This window comes from Hemitrygon akajei, chromosome 29 (assembly GCF_048418815.1).
Source record: "Hemitrygon akajei chromosome 29, sHemAka1.3, whole genome shotgun sequence".
In the NCBI taxonomy this organism is placed as follows: Eukaryota; Metazoa; Chordata; class Chondrichthyes; order Myliobatiformes; family Dasyatidae; genus Hemitrygon; species Hemitrygon akajei.
The window spans coordinates 14,276,652-14,295,263 of NC_133152.1; the positions used below are offsets into that span (position 1 = coordinate 14,276,652).

Below are 18,612 nucleotides of genomic sequence, written 5' to 3' on the forward strand. Positions count from 1 at the left end.
TAGATATTTACTGTAATTCAGGTTTTTTTCTATATCTATTTATCATGTATTTCATTGTACTGCTGCCAATAAATCTCACGACATATGCTGGTGATATTAAACCTGATTCTTATTCTCTGAAGGATGAGAGTGGATCTTTGTACTTTATATAGAGGAAACATTTAGGTACAGTTCATCAGCTATTTGGCTGTTTGTTCACCACTGATTAATCATGGTAATGTGGCTATTTCAGGACTGACTAATCCATCCTAAAGTAAATTCATACAGTACTGTGTAAAAGTTTTGGGTACACAGATATAGCAAGGGTGCCTAAGACATTTGCACAGTACTGTATTTGTCAATGTGGAGCAAAGAGTGAGTTTGTAAATCTGGCGGCAGCAAAGTATGATAGGAATGGTGAGGGTGGTGTGCTGCAGATGAAGGACTGTGTGTGTCTCTATACACAAATACACACACACATACACATATATATATCTATATATAGACACAAACACACACACTTTTACACTGTACTGAAACTCATAATGTTTCTTATCACATTTTTACATTGCTGGTTGAAACTGTCCAAAGCTGTTAAATCAAATAGTAATAACTCTGAGTTGAGTGAACATTTATGCAAAGTAGAATAGATGTGTAGGTGCCTTATTTTATCAATGTTTTATGCAATATTTAGATGTGGTGTACTGGCAGTCACTTATCAGCTAATGTAGCAGCAACATGACTGAAGATACTAAAGGACATTGTTCCTTTATTAAAGCAATCAAAACTTTATTTGCCTGCTCTAATTGTATGTATTAAGTTACTGTATAGTCAGAATAAGGTCATCTGAGCTCCGTGATTATATAGCGTTGTAGTGCACAATGTAACATCAGATGATGTTGTTAATAATTTATATGTGAGAGTTTATTTTTGCCGTTTTCAAATCTATGCGCACTCATGTTCACATGCATCAGTTTCCCTGCCCTGACAGTTGAGGTGTTGTCTCCTAAATTATTCAAATATCAGTTGCTCTTTGGTAGATTGCCCAAATGACTGTTCTGTAAACGGAATATTGGTGCATAGTGAATGTAGGTATGATCAATCAACCACTCCACTTATCTACTTAAAATATGAGGAATGTGAATGTGATCAGTTTTCATCACTGAAATCAATTTCAAATCATCTGTGCCATATCTCCAACAACAACTTGCATGGAGCTTGAACTTAAGGTCAAAACTGATACCTTCATAGGAAACACAAAGTACACTGCAGATGCTGTGGTCAAAGGACTGATGAAGGGTCTTGGCCCGAAATGTTGACTGCCCATTCAACGGATGCTACCCGACCTGCTGAGTTCATCCAGCTTATTTGTACGTGTTGATACCTTCATATCTGTGTGTCTTACTTTACTGACTTATAGTAGGTCTCAATATTAAAATTATTTATCTGACTTTAGTTTGGCTTTTTGATTTGGATCCTGTTTCAAAATCCTATGCCTTTCACCTGGTTTGATGTTGATTTCTGTTAATCATTTCCAAAATTGAATTATTTTTCATCTCCTTTTTTCTCTTAAATCTTGAGCAGTCTCGTGTTTCTTGATAGAGTGCAACCAGTTAGCAAACCCAGATCCACAATATACACCCGTGCTATGCTCTGATATCCAAGTCTGTTGCCTTCATTTGTATTTTGGTCACTTTTGACAAGAACAGTGTACCATTTCACGAACATCCTGACAAGCTGTCTTTTAAGTAATTCCATTTAATTTTAGTACAATCCTGTCGAAGTGAATTCAATGAGAAATGCTTTGAACAGGAAGTGATTAGAGGGATACTGGCCTCATGCAGGAAGATGGGATTAGTTAGATTATGAGGTCGGCAGTCCTTTGCTCTTTGAAGGTGGTGGTCACACTATTTTATTACAGAAAGTGATTATATTGAATGGAAGGTCTTTTCAGATCCTTAAACTTTTTTTCCATGCCAAAATATTTATTTGTTTTGTTGCAAAATCAGGTGGGGTTGTACTAAAATTAAAAGATTAATGTTGACAAATATGGAATATCAATTTTGGAGATAAATGGTGTGGGGTAATCTAAATTCATTTAACTAAGTTTAAGTTGGAATTTAAAGTTTGTATCAGTAATGATGACTGAAACTATTGGAATGTCATTTTAAAAAATCATTAAAAATATTGCAGAAGGAAACATACCCATCCTAACTAGTCTGGCCTTGAACTTGCGGTCAAATCTGATGCCTTCATATCTGTGTGTCTTAACTATCACTTACTGACTTAATAGGTCTCAATATTAAAATAATTTATCTGACTTTAGTCACCAAACCTCAATGTTCAAAGTACAAAAAGTATGTGAAAAGGCTGTATAAAGTTGTAAACTCAGCCAACTCTATCATGAGCACTGCTTTCCCAGCATCGAGATTTCTTCGTAATGGCTATGGCTCAGAAAGTTGGCATCCATCATTGAAGACCTGCATCACACAGGATATGCCATCTTCTCATTGCTACCATCAAGGAGAAGGAGCAAGAGCTTAAGGCACACACTCAATATTTCAAGAAGAGCTCAGAATCAGGTTTAATCTCATTGATATATGTCATGAAATTTGTTATTTTGCAGTAGCAGTACATTGCAATACATAATTCTTGAAAAAACTAAATTATAATAAGAAATATGTATCAATTAAGTTAAAAAGAGAGCAAAAAGAAGTAGTGAAGTAGTTTTCATGGTTCATTGCCCATTCAGAAATTTGATGGTGGAGGAGAAGAAACTGGCATCCTTTGTGGCAAAAATGTAATGTACCATATAAACTTGCTGGAATTGAAGCATTAATCATTTTTATGAAGCATTGTATTTGAATCTGTAACTTGAAACCATGTACCAATGAACCAGTTTGATAATTTCGTAGAACTTGTCTAAACAAGTATGTAGATTATGATTGTACTTATGTTTGTTTAAGTTAGCATTCTTTGCATTGTGTGCTTGCGTTGTTGCCATCACTTTGCATTCTTAATATACTGTCCTTCAGCAGTGTGTTCACAAAAGTTGTCTTGCCTACTTCTCTGTTGATCCATATTTTGGACGATCCAGAGGTCAGCCTGTTCACTAAAATAAAATCTTAAGCAGGTTTGCATTCTGATATTGACTGATTTTTTAAAAATTATGTCTCAATTTCCTTTTTCAGTTTGTGCATATTCTGTGGGGAGAGGAATGAAATGTTTACTGATGAAGGCTTGGATATCCATTACTGGAAGCACTGCCCAATGTTGAAACGCTGTGAGCATTGCAAACAAGTATGCGGAATTCATTTAGTCTTCTTTCCTACCCACTGTAATTTTGAATTGTTTTCTTGTCAGATCAAGTTCAGTGTTTTCAAGTACTATATGCAAAAATGCTATTTACATAGGAGTAAGTACCCTCAAGTTTTTTTTAAATTTATAGAACTGTAGGAACAGAGCTTTTGGCCACTGTTTGCACTGACCACAATGTCTAAACTAACCCTATTAGCCTGCATATATGATCCTTATCCCCCTATTCCCTAACTTCATGTCTGTATAAGTGACTCATAGGCATTGCTATCATTTCTGCATTTACCATCTTCCTGGCAACGCGTTCCAGACACCTACCATTCTCTGTAAGAAAAGAGCCAACCTTCTTTAACTTTACATGTCTCCAACGGCAGACAGCGCAACAGCATGGTGGTTAACACAATGTTTTACAATGCTAGTGATTAGGGTTAACTGTCTGTGAGGTGTTTGTATGTTCTCCCTGTGGGCTTTCTCTGGCTGCTCTAGTTTCCTCTCACATTCCAACAATGTATGGTTTATGGGTTAGTAAGTTGTAAGCATGCTAAGTTGACGCTGGAAGCATGGCGACACTTACGAGCTGCCCAGCATATCATCAGACTGTTAGTCTTGACACAAATGATACATTTCACAACAACACACACAAAATGCTGGTAGAACACAGCAGGCCAGGCAGCATCTATAGGGAGAAGCGCTGTCGACGTTTTGGGCCGAGACCCTTCATCAGGACTAACCGAAAGAAAAGATAGTAAGAGATTTGAAAGTAGTGGGGGGAGGGGGAAATGCAAAATGATAGGAGAAGACCGGAGGGGGTGGGATGAAGCTAAGAGCTGGAAAGGTGATTGGCGAAAGTGATACAGAGCTGGAGAAGGGAAAGGATCATGGGACGGGAGGCCTCAGGAGAAAGAAGGCGGGGGGGGGGGGGGGGGGAAGAAGCACCAGAGGGAGATGTAGAACAGGCAAACAACTAAATATGTCAGGGATGGGGTAAGAAGGGAAGGAGGGGCATTAACGGAATTTAGAGAAGTCAATGTTCATGCCATCAGGTTCACTGTACATTTCACTGTATGTTTCGATGTTGTGTATTACGTGACAAACCTCATTTATCTAACTTCACTTCCGACCAACTGCTCTGATTCCTATTCCCAGCCACCACCACAAATTAAAACCTTCCCAGTTACCACTAGTAAACTTGTTCTGCAAGGATATTGATTTTATTCATGTGTAGAATTTATTTTTGAATTTCCTGTTCCTCCCAGTTCTAATCATTGGTCCAGATCTTTTTTTTTAGTATGTTTAATTCGTACTGATTTGTTTTACACCTGTTGTTATGTACCATGTTCATTCTTGTTTTACAAGTTAACAAGTTATCAGCATACTTAATATTTCATTTTGTTTTTGCACTTTGTTTTGGGGAAATGTTATGCAGGGCAAGGGAATGCAAGTGTTGAAGGTGGAGCAATTGAATAGAGAATATTTCAGAGATTTCAAAGATACATTTAATGTCAGAGAAACGAATGCAATATACATCCTGAAATTCTTTTCCTTCTCAAACATCTGTGAAAACAGGAGTGCCCCAAAGAATGAACGACAGTTAAATGGCATAGCAAAGCAACGAACTCCCCCAGCAAAAAAAAATTGGCACCCCCCACCAAGCACTCAAGCATGCGGCAAAGCATCAGTGAAGACACAGATTTGCAGTACCCCAAAGACTGCTTGTTCACCCGGTAATTCGACATACCACAGGCTCTCTCTTTCTCTCCCTAATAAGGGAAAAAGAGATGTCCCCCTTTTAATAGCAAGGGGGAGATATAACAAACAATTCGCTGATTTACAATGTTAGAAGTCTGTTGCATTGCTTTTTCTGAGCTCTGTGCTCAAAGAACTTGGGCCTCTGGGCACGCAGTCAACTTGCTGCTTTCGATCTTCTGTCTCCTACAACACACCAATTTCCTGCAGAGGCACCAACCTAGAGTCTGCCCGCCTCCAGAGCCACGAAATCACGGAACCCTGAAGGCGCACTAGTTTTCTAGGCCACATCCTTGGCATATCGAATAGTGGGTCAGTCATGAGACTCCGACGGCAGGTCCCATTCCCTCAAAGAACCGAAGTCAGCATGTAACTCCAGGTCAGGGTCTTCAAAAGAACCCTGAAAAGGAAAAAGAGAGCTATTAAAGATAGAAATAGAGCTGTTTCCTAAGATGCAAGCAAAGGATTCACTGTTAGGCGCCATCGTTCTCCTAAGGACGATGTTATTTGCATCTATAAAATGTATGTTTTTACAAATGACTCATTATTTGTATCCTGGTTCTACTTGTACTTTTATAAAAAGTTGCAGTTAAATATTCTGGAATGTAATAAATACTGCAAAATAATTTTAACATTCCAGCTAATGATACTGCAGGTACATGTACAATGCAGTACCTTGGTGCAAATCAGAAGTTCCAAGAATTTGTTATGTGGTTTGATTTGGAATGAGGGGCAAAAAGATAGCGATCAAAAGCCTGTGTAAATGCACATTGGTGACATTAGGACACAAGATGATTAATACTCTTCATTTTTCCATTCCTCATTGGGGACTGACAGTGTTGTGTTAAAGTTCTTACTTTGGAGATACAGTAACCAAAAGTTCACACTTCTTGTTCTATGTGTTGAAACGGAATGGAACTGCTGAAAAACTATTATAGACAGTGTAGAAGTAAGGGATGAAAAAAATAAATGTATAAGGAAAACAAAGAGTTGGTCAATATATTGCACGTGATGTCAAATGTTGTGAATTAAGATGCACGTTTTTCCTCTCCCTGGCTGTGAGGTCTGATATCAGCTCTTTCTCACATAAAGAGTGGTATTTCAACAACGTGCTAGAGTAAATGAGGATATCAGGGCCGTGAGTCTCTAAAGAACAGACTAAACGGTAGTATAAGTCTGCAACATAACTAACATAATGCTTATTAGCTGGCACAGAGTTACTGTGAAGTGCTATGTTTAAGCATAATGTCAATGGAATGAAGACTTTTTAAGGAAATGTTTCTTTTTTGAAGGTTTGATTTTATTGGTCTTTTCATTTGCAGTGGGATGACAAATTAATAAACATTTAGTAAACAACCAGATACCCAGTTAATCGGTTAAGCATGTAGAGCTGTAAACTGAAACCATGTGACTCAGAACTTGTACCTGACACAAAGACTTATCTACTGATTGGAACGTGCAACTCACTTTGCAAGATTTGCTCAAAAGTTAACCCCATCAATTTTCCATAATGCTAAAGTTTGTCTACCCATTCTACTACAGAAAAGTTCAAGTAAGGAACAACTTTTAGTTTCTGAGGAAAAATAGTGGAGGAATGACCTTGGAAAAATCTACATGAAAAGAATGATTCATGATTTTGAATGTGTTAATCTGGCTGGCATCTTGAATTGGTGTCCCGTTTGATTGTTTTCCTTGCTATCAATGAAAAAACAAAAGGCTAGTTTTAAAGTCTCTCAAACCTCATGGAGTTGTGTTTAAAGTATTCAAAATGATGGGATATGTCAAGTAGGGTATCAGAAGATTTACATTAGGGCTGCAGCTATATATTATAGTTGCAGATAATTTAAAATTGGGAATGGCCAGTGATACAAGCCATTGCGCTTTGTTGCTTTATGAACAGGGTGTTGCATAAATTACAAAGGGATGTTAAAAGATTTGACAGATTTTTGGGCAAATACTTTCAGGGAATTATTTGATTTTTTTGGTCTTTACATTTGCAGTGGGATGCAAAATACTTACCGGTAATATTTAGTAACCAACCATCTAGAGCATCTAGAGCTGTAAACTGAAACTGACTGAGACCTTGGGGTCATCCAATTTGGATTTAGACATAAAATTTTAAACAGTAAAATGATAAAGCACTGCAAATCCAACAGACTAAGGGGCTATTTATGTAGATAATTGAAATGCCATGGAAGAATCCTAGTGGAACTGAATACTTTCAGGCACTGTCTCTGGCAGATTTTTGGCCTTGGACAGTTACATTACATGAAATGTGGAAGGTTAAAGGATAAGCTTTCAAGTATGTTTCTTTTTAAAAAGGAGGTATAAATAATGTTTTAAAAATTAAGAAGCCTTGGTTAAACAAGGGTAGATTAAAAGAACCCAGCTAATTAGGGAACTCATGGTTGTGCAGAGGGAAGAGTAATTCATGACTCCTCAGTAAATTATATTTGATTCTGTTCTTTCATAATCACAAATTGATAAATGTTTCAACAAAAGGTAATGAAAGTTATGTGAAAGACAAATGTAAGCAGTAAGATCGTATGAGTAGCTATGATTTTATTAGAGAGCAGAATAAAGGGTAAATGTGATACCTTTAATCTCGCATTTAATTTTAAGCCAATCAGTAAAGTGCGATGTATGTGATAGAAAAGGTATGTTGTCAAATAAAGCTTAATAACATTTCTCCTCCAAGATACTTATCATGGTGCCATCATTTTTCACAGTACATTCATGGTATCTGTCTCTGCAGTTTTGCAGAAGGCTACATGTTTACTTATGTTTATGTTCAGTGGAACTTGCATTGCACTCTTAACCAACCTCATATCCCTAGTGCCTAAGGCAGTGCATGAGAAACTAACTTCTAGTTAATGAAAATGCATGTAGTACCTCATCACAGTGTAAGAGATATTCTTAGGGTGATTGTGGAGACGTTAAACATGGAAATTGGTCCTTCAACCCACTGGGTCCCTGCTGACCATCATGCTCCCATTTAAATTAATCCTACAATAACCTTATTTGTATAGATGAATGGTAATTTATAATAACTAATTAGTCCACCATCTTGCATATCTTTGGAGTGTGGAAGGAAGCTTGAACACCCAGATGAAATCCACATCGTAACAGGATAAATGTGTAACCTCCACAGTGCTGGGGGTCAAGATTGAACTTTGTTTGCAGTAGCTGGAACACTGTGTTAATTGGAATTAACAATAGCTGTTACCATAATGGAGGTAGCAAAGTCTTCTACCTCAGTGTCTTCCATATATGTAACTTATTCTATTTCTGTGAGCAATTAATTCAGTTGCTGTGATTACAAAAATAAATTTGGATTCCTTTTTTCTGCCCAGGTAGTAGAAATAGCCAGTCTCACTGAGCACAGGCTGACTGAGTGTGAGAAGAAAGATAGCTTTGGGAAGTGTCCTCGTTGTAGTGAGGCAATAGCAAAAGAGGATCTCCAGGAACATCTGAAGATGAAGAACTGCAATGGTAAGCCAAAAAAATGTTTTGTCAATCTAATTTGTTTATTAAGTATTAGAAAACTAATGTACATAACTCTGCCCTGATTGAGCATTCTATCTGGGAGAACATCATGATTATAATCCCATGTGACCATATATGTAGAGTTCATCAACATGCTTGTGCACTGTACATGTATACTGTAAAGCTCTCAATTTTCTACAGACAACATATGATCAGGATATTTCTTCACTTAGCTTAACAGATAAGGTGGGCAAACTGAGTGAATAGATTGCCTCTAGGGATTGGGATATTGTGACTGTAACAGACGTGGCTGAGAGAAGGGATGAACTGCAGCCTAATTTTACGGGGTGCTAATGCTTCAGGTGTGACAGCAACAACGAAGAGTAGAGGGAATGTGGCCTTTTTGGTTAGGGAGGATACAGTAGCAGTGTTTAAAGAGGATAATCTTGAGAGGTCATTAGCTATTGGGTAGAGCTTAGAACGAAGAAGAGAACACTCACCTTGGTAGGGTTATATTATAGACTTGCCCATTCCCTTGAGGAGCAGTTATATCAAGAAGTTGCATATTGTTCTGAGAATGGTAGGGTAGTGCTAGAGGGAGGTTTCATCTTTCCTGGTATTGACAGAGTGCAAAAGGCATGGATGGGGTAGAATTTTGTATGGTGCAATACAAACTTTAGAAGGACCAAGGGCGTACTCTGAAGGAAGGCAGGCCACGTAACTGATTTAGCAGTTGATGAACACTTTGGGTCCAATAACCATATTTCTATTTTAAAATAGTTATGGTCATAGGTAGAAAAAGTATCAGAGAAATGGCACGGAAGTATGGCAGTTAGCGCATCATTCTGCAGTACTAGTGATGACTGGCTGGGATCGGTTACTACCCTGTCTGTATGTTCTTCCTGTGACTGCATGGGTTACTTCCTACATTGCAAAGATGTATGGTTAGGGTCAGTTATAAGTATATTATGTTGGCACCAGAAGCATAGTGACATTTATGCGCTGCCCAGCACAATCTGATTTTTTTTTACATAAAACAATGCATTTCACTGTATGTTTTGATGCACATGTGACAAATAAAGCTAATATTAAAAATATATATATATTTAAAAACCTGAATTGGAGCAGGGCCGGTTTTGAAGGCATTAGGTTTGTCTAGCTGGGGTCAATTGGGTGACTTTTAAAGGCAAAGGAACATTCGGCAAGTGGGAGGCTTTTGAAAGGGTCATATCATGAGTCCAGGTGGAGCATGTTCCTGTTAGGGTGAAGGGTAGGGAGACTAAATTTGGTAACCCTGACTGATGAGAGTTTCTCAAGGTTGTGGTCACGAAAAAGAAGGAAGCACACATTGTATTCAGGCTTGAATTCCTTGACAAATAAAAAATGTTTAAGTGCAAGCTTACTCGAGGAGTGCAAAAAGAGGATATGAAATAGATTTGGGAGGCAGAATTAGAGGTAGTCTCAGGTTATATTAACAGTAAAAGGATGACCAGGAAGACTATGTTCTCTTAAAGATCATCAGGGCCGCCTGTGTATGGAGCCACAAGAGATTTTTAATCTATTTCTCCATGGTGTTTAGGAAGGATAATATCATGGATGCAAAGAAGTGATAGTACATAGTGAGGTCTTGGACATATGCATTTTACAAAGAAGGCATTATTTGCAGCTTGGAAGCACATTAAGATGAGCAAATCTCCAGGGCTTGACCAAGTGCACCCCCAGATCTTATGGGAAGTTAAGGCTCTTGTAGAGACTTCATCATTAGCTACTGGTGAGATTCCAGAGGATGGCAAATGTTGTTCCATTGTTCAAGGAGGGAACAAGGACACCAGAGAACTAAAGACTGGTAAAGCTGACTTCATTTAGAGTGAAGTTACTGGAGGGAATTCTGAGGAACAGGATCTACCATTGCTTGGATAGTCAAGGCATGATCAGGAATAGTCAGCCTGGAATTGTATTGTGGGAGGTCTGGCCTGATGAATCTTTTGGTGTTTTTTAAAGGGATAAATGAAGGTAGTGCAGTGGATGTTGTCCGTATGGACTTCAGTAAAACCTTTGACAAGTTCCTATGTGACAGGCTGATCTGAAAGGTTAGTTTGCAAGAGATTCAGTGGATTCAGAATTGGCTCAATGATAGGGAGCAGAGGTTGATGGTTGAAGGTCAATTCTCTGACTGTAAGTGTGTAACTAGTAAAGTGCCACAGGGTCTGTGCTGGGACCTGTTATTTATATATAAATAATTTTGATGTGAATGTACATTGCCTGGTGAGCAGGTTTGCTGATACTAAATTTGGGAATCTTGGTGACTGTGAAGCAGGTTACAGTGAATTGCAGAGATCTTGAACAGTTAGGGAGATGGGCTAAGGAATGGCAAATGGTTGGTGTAGGGTTAAGCTGGAGTTCCAGGGGTTGGCAACCAGAATACTAGGGCAAATAGTGGAGTAGTTGTAGGGAAAGTAAATGTAGAAAATGCACTAAAGATAGGAGCTGAAAGGTTGAACATGGTGAGACTAATATTCTGAATTGCTCTAATTAAATGCAAGGAGTATTGTAGGTTAGTCAAATGAACTTGAACCATGGATCAGCATGTGGAATTGTAATATTGTAGCCAATAATCGTATTGGTTGCAGGAGGGTCAGGACTAGCAGCTTAGTGTTCTGGGCTTCTGTTGTTTTAGACATGATGGGGGGAGGGGTGATTAAAGAGGGAGGGATAGCATTATTTTTCAGGGAAATTGTCATGACAGTCTCAGACAGAGGAAACTGGAGGACTTTGTGAGTTGAACTGAGGAATGTGAAAGGGATGATCACATTTGGGATTGCAGACCTCCCAATAATCAGCAGGATTTAGAGGAGAAAATTTGTAGAGGTAGCAGAGAGTTTCAAGAATACTAAGGTTGTGAGAGTAGTTGATATTAACTTTCCACATGTTGACTGGGGCTCCCATACTGTAAAAGGACTGGATGGAATTGACTTCGTCAATTTGTGTTCAGAAAAGTTGCCTTAATCAGTATATACAGTTCCCAGCTAGAGTGAGAGAGAGATATGGGATCTCCTGTCAGGGAATGAGACAGGGCAAAGTGTCAGAAGTGTGTGTAGGGGAGCATTTTAGATCTGGTGATTATAATTCCATTAGTTTCAAGATGATTATTGAGAAGGATAACACTGGACCTTCTGGTTGAGATTCTAAATTGGAGAGAGGAAAATTTTGATGTCATCATAGAGATCTGGCAGATGTAGAGCAGGATAGGTTGTTTTCTGACAGAAGAATACTTCGTAACTCCGAGGCCTTGTAAGGGAAATTTGCCTATCACCACAATAGGTCAAACACAGACGCAATCTCAGTGGCTCTCCACACTGCTTTAGACCACCTGGACAACACAAACACCTATGTCAGGATGCTTTTCATCGACTATAGCTCAGCATTTAATACCGTCATTCCCACAATCCTGATTGTGAAGTTGCAGAACCTGGGCCTCTGTGCCTCCCTCTGCAATTAGATCCTCAGATTCCAAACTAGAAGACGACAGTCTGTGTGGATTGGTGAGAACATATCCTCCTCAGGGGCGTGTGCTTAGCCCACTGCTCTACTCTCTGTATACACATGACTGTGTGGCTAGGCATCTATAAATTCGTTGATGATACAACCATTGTTGGTAGAATCTCAGGTGGTGATGAGAGGGCATACAGGAGTGAGATATGTCAACTAGTGGAATGGTGCCACAGCAACAACTTGACACTCAACGTCAAGTAAGACGAAAGAACTGATTGCGGACTTCAGGAAGGGTAAGACAAAGGAACACATACCAATCCTCATAAATGGATCAGAAGTGGAGAGAGTGAGCAGCTTCAAATTCCTGGGTGTCAAGATCTCTGAGGATCCAACCTGGTCCCAACATATTGATGCAGTTATAAAGAAGGCAAGACAGCAAATATACTTTATTAGGAGTTTGAAGAGATTTGGCATGTCAACAAATACACTCAAAAACTTCGAAGGTTGTACCATGGAGAGCATTCTGACAGACTGCATCACTGTCTGATATTGGGGGGGGGGGGGGGCTACTGCACAGGACTGAAAGAAGCTGCAGAGGGTTATAAATCTAGTCAGCTCTATCTTGGGTACTAGCCTACAAAGTACCCAGGACATCTTCAGGGAGCAGTGTCTCAGAAAGGCTGTGTCCATTATTAAGGACCTCCCGCACCCAGGGTATACCTTTTTCTCACTGTTACCATCAGGTAGGAGATACAGAAGCCTGAAGGCACACACTCAGTGATTCAGAAGCAGCTTCTTCTCCTCTGCCATCCGTTTCCTGAATGTACATTGACTCCTTGGACACTACCTCACTTTTTTAAATATACAGTATTTCTGTCTTTTTTGCACGCTTCTTAAAATCTATTCAATATGCATATACTGTAATTGATTTACTTGTTTATTATTATTTTTTTCTTCTAAATTATGTATGCATTGAACTGCTGCTGCTAAGTTAACAAATTTCATGTCACATGCCGGTGATAATAAACCAGATTCTGATTCTGAGAGTACAGAATTTGTATGTTCCTATTAGAGTAAAAGGTAAGGCTAACTGGTTTAAGGAACTTTGGTTTTTGAGGGATATTGATGCCCTGATTAAGAAGGCGGTGCATTGCAGGTATAGGCAGTAAGGAACAAATGAGATACTTGAGTATAAGAAACGCAAGGGAATACAAGAGGGAAATCAGGAGGGCTAAAAGAAAGCATGAGATTCTTTTGAAAGACATGTTGAAGGAGAATCCCAGGAGTTTCTACAGATATATTCAGAGCAAAAGGATAGTAAGGGACACAGTTGGTCCACTTGAAGATCAGTGTGGTCATTTGTGCATGGAACTGAAAGAGATGGCAAATTCTTCAATGATTTTCTTGCATCTGTATTTACTCGGGTGAGTGACAGTCTATAAAACTGAAGCAAAACAGAAGTGAGGTCTTGGACTGCATCTGGTTTACAGAAAAGGTGGTGCCTGCTATCTTGAGGCAAATTAGAGTGGATAAATCCCTAAGATTTTGACAAGCTATCTTCTCAGTCTTTGTGGGATCTATTGTAGAAATTATAGGGGCACTGGCAGAATTGCCACAGGTGAGGTGCTGGAGGACAGGAGGATAGCAAATGTTGTGGGAGAAAGGTTCAAAGAATAAGATGAAACATTAAGGCTGGTGAGGCTATTATCAGTGTGGGACAATTATTGGATGGTACGCTAAGGGACAGTGCCTTGAAAAAGTATTCAACCCCCCAATGCTTGCAAAATACTCAAACTGTGCCAGGTTAAATTGGGAGTGGGGGTGATGGACAGCCATCTTGAAGTTTTGTCAGAGATGTTTGATTGGTTTAAAGCTAGAACTTTGACTCAGCCACTCCAAGGTTGCTCTGACAGTGTGTTTTGGTTCATTATCCTGCTGAAAAACAAACTTCCTCACAAGTTTAAACTTTCTGTAGCTAGCAGATTTTTATCCAGGATCTCTCTGTATTTATCATTCATCTTCCCATCAGTCCTGACCAGATTATCAGTCCCTGCTGCTGAAAGCATCCTCGTAGCACCATACTTTACAGTAGGAATGGTGATACCCTTATGCACAGCATTAGATTTGTGTCAAACATACAGCTTAATGTTGAGGTCACAATGTTCTGATTTAGATTCATTCGAGCACAAGACCTTCTTCCTGATCTTTACAGTATCTTCTAGGTGATGCTTTGCAAAGTCTTTACGGGCAAAGGTATGCATTTTTTTTAGTCAGGACTTTTTTTCCTTGTCACTCTTCCATAAATACCCTTTTTGTGCAAGGTCTTGATTCTCGAACCATGAACATCATCATCTCCAGTTGTAGCCACTGACTTATGTACCTCACTCAGAATAACTGTTGGCATCACAGTAACCTCTCTTACAAGTGCCATTCTTACAAAAACATGGCTTTAAGTTAAAGGGAGGGAAGTTCAAGGGGGATATTAGAGGAAGGTTTTTCACTCAGAGAGTGGTTGGTGCGTGGAATGCACTGCCTGAGTCAGTGGTGGAGGCAGACACACTAGTGAAGTTTAAGAGACTACTAGACAAGTATATGGAGGAATTTAAGGTGGGGGGTTATATGTGAGGCAGGGTTTGAGGGTCAGCACAACATTGTGGGCTGAAGGGCCTGTAATGTGCTGTACTATTCTATGTTCTTCTCCAGTGACTCAGGTTTAGAGGGGTGGCCTGACCTAGACAGTGTGGCTGTGGTTTCATAGTTTTTCCACCTTTTCATGAAGGATTGCACTGAGCTCCAAGGTACGTTCAGTGCCTTTGAGATGATCTTTTATCCTTCTGCAGATTTGAGCTTCTCTATTATTTCCTTGCCTTGTCTTTTGTCTTCATTTTGGTTTGGTCTTTTGAAAATCTGCCATACTGTTGAACTTTACAGAGAGAACGGGTATTTATCCTGATAAATTCATTGAGAACAGGTGATACTTCAGTTTTCTACATCAACAAATTTGGTGAATTGGTAGGGTAATATTTTATGTTGCAGCAAAGGAAAGTTAGTGTAATAATTACAAAGGGGATGAATACTTTTTGAACCTCTCAACTTAGTGTTTAATTTTGAGTAAATTGCTGACAGGTTTTGTAGATTAGCTCAAAAAATCCCACTTCAATATATTTTAAATTCAGAAAATGAGACAGTAAAATGTGAAAATAGTTTTAGGGGCTAACTACGTTTTCAAAGCTCTGTATAAGTATTTGATAGACAGGCCCTGGGTAGGTTGGTAAGGTTGGTTGTGTCTTTTTCAAGGAGCTTACAAGGAAAGTTGATGAAGTAAAAGCTGTGGATGTTGTCTATTGGAGAATTAGCATGGCTTGTGACACAATCTCATGGAATGCTGGTTCAGTCACTGGCTGAGACATGCCCTTTCATGGGTTTTAAGATTAAAAGTAAATTGGAAAGTTCCAGTAACAATACAATGGAACAATTGTTATGATTATTTAGAAATAGTTTTATATGTTTATCGATGAAGTGATCATGGACTGGATGTGGCATTTTTGAACAATGAGTTGCAAACAGAATTTATTTCTAAGAGTCCATTCCTCTGTCATCAGAAACTTAACTCACTGTCTTAGAATGGTCAAAGTTACCAATACTGGTAGCTTTTTATTCCATATTTATTTAATTAGTAGATTTTAAATTATCTTTCTGCTGTGGTAGGCTTCAGGCTGTTATCTCCAGGTTAGTGATGCAGGCCTCCAAATATTAGTTCAATCATACAGTGAATATGCTATCATATTGATTAACAAATGATCTTTGAATAGAGAATGTGGTTGCAAAGTTGAAGTGGAAACTCATCAGGTCAGAATTCCAGTAGATTGTAGTATTTTGCAATATGTGTAAATATTCTCATATGTGGACAGTTTATAAAGCTGGATAAATGGTTAACAGTTAAGGTGCATAATATACAGAGTTTTGAGCTGTTTTCTTCTATCTCTTTCTACAGCTGCAAAGCCTGAGAAAATTGCCAATCACTGTCCACTCTGCCATGAAAATTTTCAACCAGGAGAGGAGGTAAGAACCTTAAAAATGCTGTGTGAATTCCTTTCTCTCTTCATCTTTTTGATGCAGTGTTTTTTTTAAAATTTTTACATTATAGATGAGATGTTACCATTCTTTCATTGTTGTAAATACTTCCAGTATTTTTTTCTGGCTTCTGTTATCTGTTTTTCTGAAGGTTTCTGATAATAATAGCAGTTAAACTAAATGTATCAACTTTGTCACTAGTCATTATTCATGCATATGTATTTCCTCAAATTGAATTGACTTTATTACTTACATCCTTCATATACACAAGGAGTAAAAATCTTTACATTACATCTTCATCTTAATGTGGAATGTGCAATTTATAGTAATTTGTAATAAATAGTATGTACAACAGGACAGTCAATATCACATAGAAGTACAATTGTATCACTGTGAATTCATCTGTCTGATGGCCTGGTGGAAGAAGCTGTCCCGGAGCCTGTTGGTCCTGGCTTTCATACTGTGGTACCGTTTCCCGGATGGTAGCAGCTGGAACAGTTTGTGATTGGGGTGACTCTGATCCCCACTGATCCTTGGGGCCCTTTTTCACACACCTTTCTTTGTAAATATGCTGAATAGTGGGAAGTTCACAACTACAAATGTGCTGGGTTGTCCACACTCTGCAGAGCCCTGCGATTGAGGGAAATACAGTTGCCATACCAGGCAGTGATGCAGCCAGTCAGGATGCTCTCAATTGTGCCGCTGTAGAAAGTTCTTAGGATTTGGGGGCCCATGCCAAACTTCTTCAACCGTCTGAGGTGAAAGAGGCACTGTTGTGCTTTTTTCACCACACAGCAGATATGTACAGACCACGTGAGATCCTCGGTGATGCGTATGCTATTGTGTACGTCAGGGGTGTCAAATTCATTTTAGGTCACGGGCCGGTTTGGGCAAAATACGACTTAGTGCGGGCCGAATCAGTTGTGCACGTGTGCGTGCTCTCACCGCTTTCGTTGCCTTCGTTTTTTCAACCTGCTCTCATGTGTCTCAGTCTCTGCTATAACTACAAAGTGTTTCACTTCACGAATTACGTTTCTTATGAAGAAGATTGCCTAGCAAGCATTATTTTTATGATTGGTATTAACTTACAGTCATAGACTACAAGAAGGTTGTGAGGAGAGAGAGAAAAAACGATGCTATTTTAGCTAAGATTGTTTTGGAAGCCTCACCCTTTCCATTAATAAACCATTTGAAATCGAACATTAGCAGACACAAATGTAGACCTAATGAAACAAATTGTAAATGTAGGATGCACAACTGCACCTAATTTTTATTAGCCTGCTTCCAGCAATCAAACTCAGGCAATGAACACAGTTAGCCTCTAATTTTAGTTGAAGTGATCACATTTACAATAATAGAATAGTCAGAAAATGAATGAATCACAATATTATGACACTCAATATTTCATAATGCATTTTACTTACATGTCACAGTGCATCGAACAGTGTCAGTGCCACTCATTTTTCACTTGCTGCTTCCAGACACCTGACATCTCTTGGCTTTAACCAGCCTATCAACATCAGGGACCAGAGTCCGGGCAGTTGTGATTTTCATAGTGTCATTTAGATGTCTGTGTGTCAGCTGCAAGCGCAGTTTGGATTTGTTAATGTTCATTATGGAGAATGCCTGCTCACAGAGAAATGTTGTCCCGAACATGCAAAGGATCTGAGGTGAAGTCTGTCATATTGGGGTACATCGGTCCCAGGTATTGATAGAATGAGTCCAGACTCACAGTCTCAAATTTACATTTCAAAGCCAATTTACACTGAATTTCAATTAGTTCCATTTGAAATTCCATCTGGAGCTGAGTGAAGACTTGGAAACGATTCTGAAACTCACTTTTCAACCATGATGTTTTGTCCTTGTACCTGTCCATGTTGTCATTATTCCCATGAGCAACATGCACAGACTGTAAAGATGGGAAATGAGCTGGGTTGCTCCAGGATAGTTGCATCTCCCACAGGCCTAACTTAATTTGAAAGGCACGAATGCTGTCGTAATACTACGTAACAAGTTTGTTGCGGCCATGCATGTTAACATTAAGCATATTTAAGCGCTCTGTTATATCCACCAAAAGTGCAAGATCATGAAGCCAGTCTGGGTCATCCAACTCTGCCACTGATTTCCCTTTCTCATTCATGAATACCGTAGATTCCGGATTTTAAGCCGCTACTTTTTTCCCACATTTTGAACAGCTTTGAACTTTGCGGCCAATAATCCGAAGCGGCTAATGCATGATTTTTTTCATGCCGCCTCGTAAACATTTTGCCTCATAACAGTAGACCAATAAAATTGATGAGTAGTTCACAGAGGTCCAATGAAATTGTACGATAAATCAAGCGCACTTTCACAATTAAATTATTGTAAATCAGTCATTTGTACTCACCCTCATCAACATGGAAAACACTCGAAGCATTGTGCTGCCTACTTAGTTTAAACTATATTTGTTTTCTGTACTACATCGCGGGATGCTATGACGTCACACCCGGTTTCGCGGTGTCTTGTGGGAAAATGCCGGTT

The 18,612-nt window shown here is 39.0% G+C and overlaps 1 protein-coding gene across 2 annotated transcripts in view; it reads left to right on the forward strand.

Moving 5' to 3' along the window:
- The window catches only part of cep104 (centrosomal protein 104), a 129,305-nt gene that overhangs the window by 69,796 nt on the left and 40,897 nt on the right, over positions 1-18,612 (forward strand). For both annotated transcript variants that reach the window (XM_073031715.1, XM_073031716.1), the window contains exons 19-21: positions 3,171-3,279; positions 8,394-8,532; positions 16,013-16,080. In XM_073031715.1, coding sequence (XP_072887816.1) covers positions 3,171-3,279; positions 8,394-8,532; positions 16,013-16,080 — 316 coding nt within the window. The remainder of the gene's footprint in view (positions 1-3,170; positions 3,280-8,393; positions 8,533-16,012; positions 16,081-18,612) is intronic.